The 12770-nt window shown below is 35.9% G+C and overlaps 1 protein-coding gene across 2 annotated transcripts in view; it reads left to right on the top strand.

Moving 5' to 3' along the window:
- LOC148953772 (uncharacterized) overlaps positions 1-12770 on the top strand; it is an 87679-nt gene that overhangs the window by 12870 nt on the left and 62039 nt on the right. For both annotated transcript variants that reach the window (XM_089086810.1, XM_089086811.1), the window contains exons 3-4: positions 3919-4199; positions 12353-12465. In XM_089086810.1, coding sequence (XP_088942936.1) covers positions 3919-4199; positions 12353-12465 — 394 coding nt within the window. The remainder of the gene's footprint in view (positions 1-3918; positions 4200-12352; positions 12466-12770) is intronic.

The following is a 12770-nucleotide window of genomic DNA, read 5'->3' as shown; positions in this document are numbered from 1 at the left end:
TAGAGCCCCCCCCCCCCCCATGATTTAGAGCTAGAAACTTATGGGCAGCTGCAATAACAAGGAATGAGTATGAGTTGCAGCACCGGAAACAAACAAGAGTTAGAAAAGAAAAAAGAAGGTGAGATTGCAGACACGCATAAAGCATATATTTTAATTTCAAACCGAAAACAAATCTACCAACGGGACTAAAAAAGAATAGTTTTTTTCAACACAGCATAAGTAAACAGTGTTTCCAATTGGCTGACCCGTTAGAAATTTTGCCCGAAAAACGTCAAACGCCTATTTTGAAATTTTCTTCTAATGCCAAGGGAGCTACAGGGGCTACCCAAGGACAAAAAGACCCCAGAAGGGGGCTGGTTGCCCTCCAAATACTATTGAATCCTAATTAGACTGCTATAATTTAGTCAAACTAGCCCCTCCCAAGTTCTTACAACGCCTCCTTCTATACAAAGTAGCGATAAAAATGCATAAGAGGCACCTTACTCTTTATCAAGTCAAATCTATGGCGTTGGGTCTTCAATCTAAAATTTTTCTTGCTCATTTTTGATTTCACGTTTTTTTTTACATATTTTGATTTCTTCGTCTATCGAGGAGATGATAATTATGTTGATCCGGTAAAAACGAAGCATCGAGCATGGCCGGGTTTTCTCCCATTTTTAAGTCAAGTTGGTGCAAGAAGATCAAAAAAGAAATGACCACAAAAAATTAACATTTCGTAGCTTTAAATTTTTTCAAAAACGTCCAGTTGAATATTAGACTGAATTGATAAAAAAATTCAACTGTTTCTGCTTCACACCTTCTTGTAATATCTAAGATGATGTTCAGTTTTGGATCCCTCTTCACCCAGAAACGGTTATAAAAAAATATATCTGCAAGGCAATATTAAATGGATACTGAAGAGAAACCAAAAATGGTTGCATTAAGTTATATGGCTTTAATTATATGACTATAGACACTATAGTTATATAGATATATAGTTATTTGACTATCAAGTTATATTACATAACAGTCGACCCAGTATCCTTGCGCATAGGCTCTAAAAGGCTTACCATTCCTGGAGGCATAAATATTAGACCTTTTGGCAATTTTGAGCGAAATGGCTTTTTCAAAATGCTGATCAGTATTGTGGGGATGGGCATCTATCAGGGCAAGGAGGAGACGTTGCCCTCCGACCACTCTTCGTCTTACCCATAAAGTTTCAACTTAATACCCTCAGCCGTTTAATGGATATTGCTGATACGTCTTTTTGAAAACCAGAACGCACATTGTGAGTTGTCATTATGGTTTATATCCTTCTAAATATTTTTTAAGAGTTTCACCTTAATACTCTAACAGTTTTTGATACCAAAGATTGGACATACCCCCTTTTCACAATAATAAAAAAGTAAACAATTGGCAACTTGTATAACTTAGAGCTCTTGCCTCCGGAGTTGTAGGGGTTATGCTAACCGTGGAGTTACAATTATTTGACCTTGGGACAATTTTGGACAAAATTGTTGTCTCAATTTTCTGGTCGGATGTCTTTTGGAGAAACCGGGCTGGTTACCCTCCGATTACTCTGTGTTCCGGGAAAGCCCGAGTGGTTGTATCTTAACATTTTATGGATACCCCAGGCCTAGAGTACTGCTAGCCTACTCGTCTTTTCCTAACCCTTAGAAAAGTAAAATAATCTGCATAGTTTTGGCTTTTTTGCCACCGACAGTTATACTAGGCAGCCAAGCAATGAAATGCAAATCACGCAAAAGCTCTTAAAGAGGGGTTTCGGGCGAGAAGACAGGGGGAAATATTGAGTTGCTAAACTCCCGTTCAGATACTTACGTATTATACCAACCACACTGTTGTTCTTGACCTGTTTAAAACGATTTCTCTCATGTGTACTCGAAAATAATCAGCTTAGCCTGACGGGGATAAACTACATTTTGCAGGTATATTTTAACTAAAGCTTTAACACATAGAGGTGGTTATGTTAGGTATTTAATATAATTCGTTCTGGGTGGACTGCTTTCCATCATTCTCTGTTATAGTTTCGATAATTTTTTTTACTAAAGTACTATATTTGCATCATATTTTGGTATATTTCATTAGGATTAACCTAACTTCACTTCTTGGGTTTTGTCGGCAAAATACGTAATTTCTGTTCGTCTATATTTCTTTTCTGTAAAGTTATCTTTTTAAAATTCCAGTAACAACTTACAAAACAAATTATTAATAAAAGAGGACCATTATCTAATCTATTTTGACAACATTGTCTTACTATTTACTATCCATGCACATAAGTGAAGCTTTGAACCTCTGTGTTTCAATCACGCACGGTGCAAGGGAGTAGTTCCCTTATTGCTTATTAATTGAATTTTCTTTAAGATGAATAGTGATTACTTATAAGTTGCAAGTCTTTCTTCTTGTTCAAATTCTATTAATTTTTTAATTAGTTTTAATGTATTATATTATTATAATTAAAACCTCGAAGAGTTATCTTTTGCACTTTGTTTAAAAGGTTGCACGCCAAGGCCGTATCCAGGGGGGGGGGGGGGTTTACCCGGTTTAAACCCCCCAGCCCCCCCCCCGGAATTTTTGACCGAGTCGAAAATAAGTCGAAAATTAGTAAAACCTAGGACATTTTCTCTACGGCAGGCTGAAGAGTTACTTTAGCCGAAAGAGTACAATGGATGAGCTATGAATGTGTGCATATTAACTATGCTTTGTTCTGATACCTACCTCTAATTATTTTAAAATAAATAAAACAACCAGCTAAGCACCAGTGGTGGTTCTATGTCTCAGTAGGAGGAACAAATGTCACCCCCCTCCATTTTTTGACATCTTACACTAGCCTAAATTCCTTTTATTTCATATTGTTACAGCTCTGAGGTATACACAAAAGAACTTGCTTACTTTTAGAAAATTCTGGAAGGATTCTATTAAAATTGGAACTTTAACCAAAATTTGATTTTAACGAATTATAATTTATTGTATTTTGAATATTTCCTACTCTGCTGTACAGCTGGTTAATGCGGCAGTTATCAGCTTCCCATAATGATTATTGGCAATCATTGCCATGAAAAATTCTAAAGCAGAAATTGACCCGTGTGAGATGGAATTCTAAGGATTTAGCCTCTTTTAGAGATTGGCAGCTTAAAAGATAATTCTACGAAAATCTAAAAAAAAATTACAACATTTGAAGAAATTATTTAGCCTGAAAACAATCTATGGATGAAACATCATTCATACTGTAGTGGCAACAAAACCTGTGTCTGCATCACTTATATAAGCTTGGCTAAACCAGTTTCAGAGTGCACCTGAGTACTCGTTAAAAAAAAAAACTTAAAAAACGAAAAAATAGATTTTACGGTTACTTTTTTTTCGTTTTAAACCTATGTGGTTTGAATAATCAGATCAGTTAATCATATTTTCTAAGACTTGTATAGATATAGAAGCAATCTTCACAAATAGGTCTACATCTGTTAATGTAGAAATATTTTTTTTTTACTTTTAAATTCTTATCAAGAGAAAAAAAAATTAAAGAAATTTCTATCTAGAGTCTCTAAGAAAACTCCAATCACCTTCTCTAACAATCTCGTGTCGAAAAACTTTTTTCTGGGACACTTGACAGCCTCCCTCCCCCTTAATAAAAACAACAGAGTGACTGACTGGATCTATTTCTTATTTTGACATTGGACTTTAGAACTTGCGTCACAAAACTGTAAACATATTACATAAAAATTTAATATGTGTTAATGTTATATATGTTAGAGAGTATAGGAAGTTCATCAGGCAACTTCTTTTTAGCAAGGAAATTTGGTAATTTTTTGTAGCTATTGGTTCCTTGGCCTCAAAACTACTTTCCTAGCACATGACACCCCCGCTCCACCTCCTCCTCCCTCCAGATAACGCCACTGAAACTAAACAACCTTTCTTTCTTAGGCAATTGAGGAACTCAATGGTAACTATTTTCCACGAAGAAGCATCAAACGAAGATTTCAAATCAGATACTGCTGAAGTAAACGCTGGAAATACAATGACAGAAGTTTCAGTTTCAATATTAGCCGAAGAACTAGTCACCACTACAACCCCTCCTACCACTCAAGCAGAGAAACCTCTTACGACTCCACCTACTACGACTACAGTGACTACTTTTAGAACGACTTTGGGAAAGTCATCATCAACAACAAGACCTCCTAGGAAGTTTCCATTCAAGAAACCAGGTGATAAGAATTAAATATCTTTCAGGACCTTAAAAAAAAATGGACATAGAAAACCTGACATAGATAACAGAAAATTGGAAACGTAGTGCTAAATTTAGAGTAGCTGATTTTTGTCTCTCTCGGCTTCTAGAACTAACTAGTTATCTAGAACAAAAATTGTATTTATGATATCAGAGCTCTTTCTTTTTAAAAGAGAAATCATAAATAAACAGTAGTGGCACACCCAATGTGACGAATAGGCCTGGGATTTTACAGCAGTAATGAGGCGGGGCTCGATCAAGATAAATGATGAATTCGAACTGGGCAAGGCGAATTATGTATATATATATATATATATATATATATATATATATATATATATATATATATATATATATATATATATATATATATATATATATATATATATATATATGTATAGTAAATTGCCCCGGCACTCTGCAAGCGGCAGGCTTCTATATCGATTCTCATTGTCGCTTGTCTTCTAACTGCAGACAACATGAACCTTTTCTTGATGTCCTGACGTCACCAAAGGTTCAATACAGCTACCTTTGGAAAAATACGAATTTTTTCTTAAAGTTGTGACCTATTTAGATCGTTCTTGTGGCCAAAAATGTCAATTTGCCAGTATCAAGAAGAAACAACTATGTAGCATATTTCAAGGCCGGGCCCTCGCTTGGCTACGCGACAGGCTTGCATATACTGATTCTCATTGTCACTTGTCTTGTAACCACAGACAATTTGAGCCTCTTCTTGATGCCATGGCTTCAGCATAAGTTCAATACAACCACCATGGGGAAAATACAAATTTTTCCTTCAATTTGTGGCCTTTTTAGGTCGTTTTATGGCCAGAAATGTCAATATGCCAGTTAAGAAAAAAAAAATGTGTAGCCGATTTTGGAGCAAGGCCCCGACACTCAGCATGTTGTAGGCTTGTATATATTGATTCTCGTTGTAATTAGCAACCTTCAAATGAGATTTTTGTTGTTTTCTATTCTTTCCTCTGGAAAATGGAGGGCTCCCTAGGGAACACAAAGAACGTTGATGGGTCCCAATGACTTGTAAACAACAGTTACATAGATTATAGAATCTTTGTAGGTTTTTAATGCGTTTTATGCCACATTTTGTTGCCATCGAAGATTGTGATGGCGGTGTTCTTCTAACATAATATTTCTTTCTTCTTTACTCTTGTTTTTGACTCGCTCTGATTTTTGCAGTTGCTTGTGATCTAACAGCTCAATTCTTTGTTTTTCACTTCATTTTTGACACGTTCTGATACTCACTTTTTCGCGATTGCTTGTAATTTACACTGCCGCTTATCTTTTAACCACTTATTTCCTTGTTCTTGCTGTGGCATATCTTTTAGCCGCATGTTTCTTTGTTCTTGCCTGTTACTTTTGAGTAGTTTTGATTCTTGCTGCCGTGTATCTTCGAACTAGATGCTTCTTTTTTCTTCACTTTTGTTTTTGACTCGTTGTAATTGTTGCTGACGCAAAAATTATGACTGTGTATATATGTTCTTCAGTTTCGTTTATCATTACTTTAGATTTTTTTTCCATACCTTTTACCTTAGCTGGTGGGATTGTTCTTGTCATGTTTGATGCTCTATGTTGTTTATTTGCCCTCTAGGCATTATGAAAGTACTTAAAACGCTTTTTGTAAATCGACTAATTACACTTGGTATTTTATACCTAGCTATGTTTCATTTGTAGTATTGCACACCTCATAGATATAAAAACAATACCTTCACTTGGGGGGGGGATATAATCTATTCTCTTGAAAAGTATTCATAAATATGAAGTCAATCATATGATTTGTCTTGTCAATCATACGTTTCTTTTGTAATTTTGCCTGCATCATAGACACTAAAATCGATACAACCACTAATGAGGCAAATATGTATTTTTCAATACCCTTTACCTTAGCTGCTCTGATTGGTCTTTTCATGTTTGATGGTCTAGGTTGTTCAATTGTCCTCAAGGAAATATGATACTGCTTAAAACCTCTTTGTAAACAGACTATTTACACTTGGTGTTTTATACTTAGTTGCGTTCCATTTCTAATGTTGCATGCGTCATAGATGTATAAACGATACGTTCACTCCTGAGGGGGGGGGGGGTAGCGGAAATGATGTAATCTATTCTCGTGAAATGTACTCATAAATATGACAATTGTTCTATGAGGGTAGAATCTGTGTTCTACGTCGTAATACGCTTCATTATATCATAACGACGCACAACGTCTCGCTACAAGATCTTCGCCGCAACTGAACAATTCAGTATTTCCAACCTCTCATTTTTAACTATTTATTTAACTGTTTTTTATGGGGTAGCTTAAGTGTTCAAAGGAATTATTGGGTAAAGATCTAGAGTAGTGACTGTTGAGAATGAAACATGTTAAAAAAACAATGCTTACTTCATAATATGTAGGATAATTGTAGCTAACACATTTTGACTGCAGCTCTTCTGTACTTTACCCCTCTCCCTTAATGTGTAAATATATAGCCCACATTATATATTTTCCATGCATTCTGCCAATGCATCTCTCTTGTTTCAACTAATGTGCCCGTAAATTAAATGAACTCTGACGAAACACGAACCAGAAAACAAGAGTGACAGGTGGCATACTGCATGGGAAAATATATAATTTGGACTATATTTGAACAATAGGCGGGATGGTTGGGGGTACGTTATAGATAAGCTGCAGTTGAAATGTGTTAGCTACAGCTATTCTGCATATTTCAAGTAAAAATTGTTTTCTTAATATATTTCCATCTCAATAGCCCCGACTCTAGAGTTTTACCAGTTATCGACCTTTTTTGGAAGAAACATGAGGTTATTGTTTCTTCTCGATTTCTTGTACCACTCCAACTCGTACTTTAAATATTTCTTCGTTTCTTTTTCGTCTCGCTGCATTTTTTTTTATTATTATTGATTTCATCTTATCTTTATTTATTTCCTCATGTTATTTCAATAAAATAGTCTTATAGTAGTCTAGATCAAAGATCTTCCATTAAAATTAATCTCATAGCGGTCTCAATAACATACGTCATAACAACGTCTCAACAACAAGACTACCTTACATTAGTCTCTATAAAATAGGCTTTATTAAAATAAATATCATGGCCGTTTCAATAATCTCAATTAAGAAATTATTTTACAGTAGTCTCAATAAAATAGGTTCCATTAGAATGAATCTCATAGCAATCTCAATAACATACGTCATAACAACGTCTCAGAAACGAGACTATCTTACATTACTTTCAAAAAAAGAGGTACATTAACCCTACACAGGGAATTGTTGTAAAAAAACAAATCTGCACTTTTCGAGCTTGGACTGCCATCTTGCTGTAAAAAAATACTGCTTTTATCAACATCTTTCGTTGGGGCTGAAAGATGGCAGTCGATTGATACCTTCGGGGAGCTGCTGTGTGACATGTGGCCTAAACAGTGAGTCACCAAACCAAGCGATAAGAAAAACTAATCAAAAGGTAGGCAATTTCTAACCTAGAAACTGGAAACAAAACGAAAAGGTGGGAGATTCCTTGCATGTCATATGCGTATAAAATATATACCGTTTAGAATTACTGTAGTTGAAATTCACGAAATAAGCAAGAATTTGGATCAGTAGCAAGATAAACTTCCTCCTGTTGTAAAAATACAGCATCGGACGATCGTGGCTCAAAATTATGAAACAAACAACTAAATAAGAAAATAAAAAGGGTGAAGAAAACAATATAATTTTACATCAGCTATTATGTAGGAGGAGTCCCTCCTACATAGTAGCTCAAAGCACCCCTCCGGAATGGTGGATCATTGAGTAGACGGTGTTTCATATGTCTAATTTTTGTTTTATTTCTAGCTGGCGGAATATTACGACAGACTAAGAAGATGAGGTGAAAATTGCCGAATTGACGCACAAGAGGCGACCAAGTATATTTTTGACATTCAAGAAGACATGTTGTCTAATTTTTCCGACGATGATGATGACAATGATCCAGACTTCCTGTCTCCAGAAGATCTTATCGAGGATCCTGATGCAGACTTGTTGCCTCTACTGGACAATCTCCACTTCTTCTTGGAACAGGATGACGTGGAGGCTAACACTGAACCCAGTGACGATGACTCGGGGGAAACTCCACTCTCCAGTCAGCAACAGCAATCGGTAACAGCAAGTACTGGAAAATCAAAGAAGAAATCGAAAGTCCAAGAGAAATTCGACTGGAGAAAAGCAGAGATAGAAAAAGTTGATCTGTCTTGGAAAGGAGAGCCTCGCCAAGTTCCGGGCATCTTGGAGACTCCACTGAAATACTTCCAAAAATTCTTTGACGATGAACTTCTTGAGCTGATAGTTGAACAAAGTAACGTCTTTGCACTTCAAACTGAGGGATGCAACCTCTGCCTCACTGCCGAAGAGCTAAAAGTTTTCATGAGCATTATTCTATTATTTGGAGTGATAAAAGTTCCCTAGTATCAAATGCATTGGGAAGCAGCCACCAGATACCCTCAAATTGCCGACAAGATGGGCCGACAAAGGTTTGACAAGATCAAACATTTTCTTCATTTCAACGACAACAATAAAGCTAAGAAACTTGGAGAACAAGGATTTGACAAGCTATACAAGATTCAACCCGTCCTGAGTCATATCCGTTCCAAGTTTCTGGAAGTCAGCCCCGAAGAACACCATTCAATTGACGAGCAAATGATTCCTTTCAAGGGGCGAAGCGACTTGAGACAATATCTACCGAAAAAGCCGACGAAGTGGGGAATAAAAGTGTTCACAAGAGCCGGTGTTTCAGGTTTTGTATATGATTTTGAAGTTTACCAAGGGAAGGGCACTCTTTTTGAAGACGAGATGGAGCCAGATCTTGGAGTCGGAGCCAGCATAGTTTTACATCTGATGAATAACTTACCAGAGAAAATGAGCTACAATATTTACTTTGACAAATGGTTTTCCAGCTTGAAACTAAGGAGCTTGCTCAAAATTAAAGGATTCCCTTGTATTAGTACGTTGAACAAAGCACGACTGAAGAGCTGCCCGCTCCTCACAGATGGTGAAATGAAGAAACGAGAGAGAGGAACGTCAGATTACAGGACTGACATTCATTCTGGTGTTATTGTAGTGAAATGGTTAGATAACAACACGGTTTGCTTGGCTTCAACGTATGCAGGAATAACGCCACAGGATACGTGCAGACGCTGGAACACTAAGGATAAATCCAGGGTTGAAGTTTCTAGGCCAGCCATTGTTTATGAGTACATACTTCATATGGGTGGCGTAGATTTAGCAGACATGCTGGCGGAGATGTGCCGAACTAATCTTCGGACACGAAAATGGTATATGAGAATCTTCTGATGGCTTATTGACACAGCAGTCTGCAATAGCTGGCTTCTTTTCAGGTCAGACGTCAAAGCGCTGACTTCAAGGACAGACGAACCGATGATCTTGAGAGCCTTCAGGTCTGAAGTTGCTGCAGGGTTGTATGCCTCGGCGCGTGTGATACCCCAACGTAAACGTGGTAGACCATCCGCAGATGTTGAAGATAGTCCCAGCCCCAGCCCCATTCAAAGTCGCAATCGAATCCGACCGGCAATATCTGCTCAAGCCGATGGACTTGATCACTGGCCAAAAAAGACTGAAAAGCAGAGCCGCTGCAAAGAGTGCAAATCGGAATATACCACTTTTGAATGCGAAAAATGTGACCTTCCACTGTGCCTTACTGCCAAAACCAATTGTTTTAAAGCCTTCCACACCAAGTGAAAATGCCCCATTTTTATATATTCGAGAGGCTAATGTCGTATTTTTACAACATGGTCTAAAATTGACAATTTTGAATTAATCATGCAAAAATAAAATTTTTCGTCAATAGTCTGACCTAGAGATTACATGGGAAGCGTTGTAGATTTTTCCTGGTATTCGTTCATATAGTGGCCTGTCAAGGGTTAAAACAAGTCTCATAGCCATCTCAATTACATGCGTCACAACAACGTCTTAGTAACGAGACTATCTCACAATAGTCTCAATAAAATAGGTTTCATTGAAATAAATCTCATAGCCGTCCCAATAACATACGTCCCATTAAAATATATATACACAACATTGAAATATCTATATAATGTTCATAAAACTAAATATTAACTCTTAATATCAAAATAGGTTCTGAGGCACATTAGTGTGTTTGGTATGACCCAAAAAATGGACACTTTAACTACTAACTACCCTTCACGTAAATAGCGAAGAAGACCGCACTGCTTTTACATCATAAACAATAAGTAGAACAACAGGGAACAGGGGCCTATATCCCTTGGATGTAGGGTCGAAATATTTATTTAAAGTTGCGTTCCACTGTCTTGTATAAAAAATTCCCTGTTGTTCTACTTATTGTTTATAACTGCACTTCCTCGGAAAAAAACTCTCTGACTCCTCTTCCCCTCCCTCACCCCTATAAAATAATTAATAAACAGTTCTAAAGATAATATATTTTTGTAGGAAACTTAAAGGAATCCCACACTCATACTCTATGATTCATCATGCTTCCTTACAGATACCGACACTCACCTCAATGAACACATCAATAATTTTTCTTTTGACTCTCAATCAACACACGAATCAATTTCTCTTTTAACACTCACAAGCAAATACTCACTTACAGTAGTCTTCAACTAGTGCATTACAGGGAAATAATTCACTCGTTATTGTACTGATTACTAGTGTGATAAATCGTACTTAGTGTTTATTATGCTGTAAAAGGTAATGTAAAATAGTTGCAGCCCAAGCTGTAACTATTTTATTTAACACTCACAAGCAAATACTCACTCCCAAATCAATCACTCAATCTATCTCTACAATACTGCTTAAAACAAGTACATCGCAAGGAAGCACGGAATTTCTCAAGGACCTTCTTGCCTTTTACTTCCGCCAGAAGCCTATTCCAGACTTCAGGACCAATATACCTAATAGAAAATTTAGATCTGGTAGCAATTGGAACCGGCGTTCTAACTAATTCAACATTTTTAGTTTCATAGTTATGTTTTGTTTCTTTATAAAATTCCGAAAAACTTTCAGGTAACAAACTAGAAAAAAATTTATACACAAAAATTTACGTAAAATTTAACCAAACCAAAAAATGGTAAATATTTTTATTGGTGATACCCGGATCTTAATAAATTCTGGGACTAATCATTGGTCAAAATTCTTAAAGCTTTATTTTGTAAAACACGGAGTGGATATAAATGGCTAGTGAATGTCGACCAAACTGTAACACAGTACAATAAATATGGATGAATAAGAGAAAAATATAACATTCTAATAACCTTTTTGGGGGAAAATTTTTCATCTTTTGCAGAGTTCCAACATTTTTGTTGGAAAATAGGCCTCACGAAAAGACTTAATAAAATTGGCCCCACTAAAATAGATCTCACAGTAGTCTAAATAAGATAGGTGATATTAAAATAGATCTCAAAACAGGCTCAATAAAATAGGTCCCATTAAAATAGAGCTCATAGTAGTTGAATGAAATGGGTCCCGTTAAGACATATATCACAGTAGTTTTAATTAAATAGGTCCCATTAAAATATATCTCACAGTAGCTTCAAAAAAATAAGCCCCATTAAAATAGATCTCACAAGTTTCAATATAATATGTCCCATTAAAATAGATGTCACTACTAGTCTTAACAAAATTATTCCGAATGAAAGAAATTTCCTTGTTGTTGCAGTAATGTTAATAAAATAAGTCGGATTAAAATTGGATCCCCACACTAACTTCAATAAAATAGTCTGAATAGAACTGGTCCCAGTAAAATAGATATCATATTGGTTTCAATAAAATAAGGTCCATTAAAATGGATTCTCCCATAGGTTCCTTAAATAGATTCCACAGTGGTTTGAATAAGGTAGGTCCTATATGTCCCATTAAAATAGATATTATTATAGACGTTCACTACATTAGAATACTTGTACAACAATAATTGTTTTTAATATTATTCTACTGTAGATTCAGATTATGTGGGGACATTTCAAAACACTTCATATTATTATTACTGATTTTCAGTTAATTATAACAAGTATATAATTTATAATTTATAATTATATTTATAATTATATAATTAGTTATAATTATACAAGTATATGATTATATAATTTATTTTACAGTCTTGTCTTCAAATTCTCTCAACTCTGTTTCATCAGAAGCAAAGTCTCCTAAAAAGATTTTCTTATTGGATACCAAACCTCTGAAAACTGAAGAACTTTTTGAAGATAGCCTAGTAAGTATAATTCATTTTTAATGTAAGGCATATAAAACAAAGGTTTGAATCAGGAGACACTGATATGAAATCCTACAGTCAGAAGCGCATCCACGATTTTTTTTTCAGGGGGGGGGGGGGGTGGAGGTTTACTAAATTTTTTTTTAAGGGGGGGGGGGTACATAAATAACCTCAAAAAACGCATACAAAATTTGTTTATGTCCATTTTTGTTACGTTTTTACGAGTCAAACAAACATTTCGGGGGGGGGGGGTTCAAACCGGGTACCCCACCTGGATACGGCCTTGCCTACAGTATCAAGATCCT

This window comes from Artemia sp. Qi Xiang Cuo, chromosome 3 (assembly GCF_049724085.1).
Source record: "Artemia sp. Qi Xiang Cuo chromosome 3, ASM4972408v1, whole genome shotgun sequence".
NCBI lineage: Eukaryota > Metazoa > Arthropoda > Branchiopoda > Anostraca > Artemiidae > Artemia > Artemia sp. Qi Xiang Cuo.
This window is presented reverse-complemented; position numbering and strand designations above follow the sequence as displayed.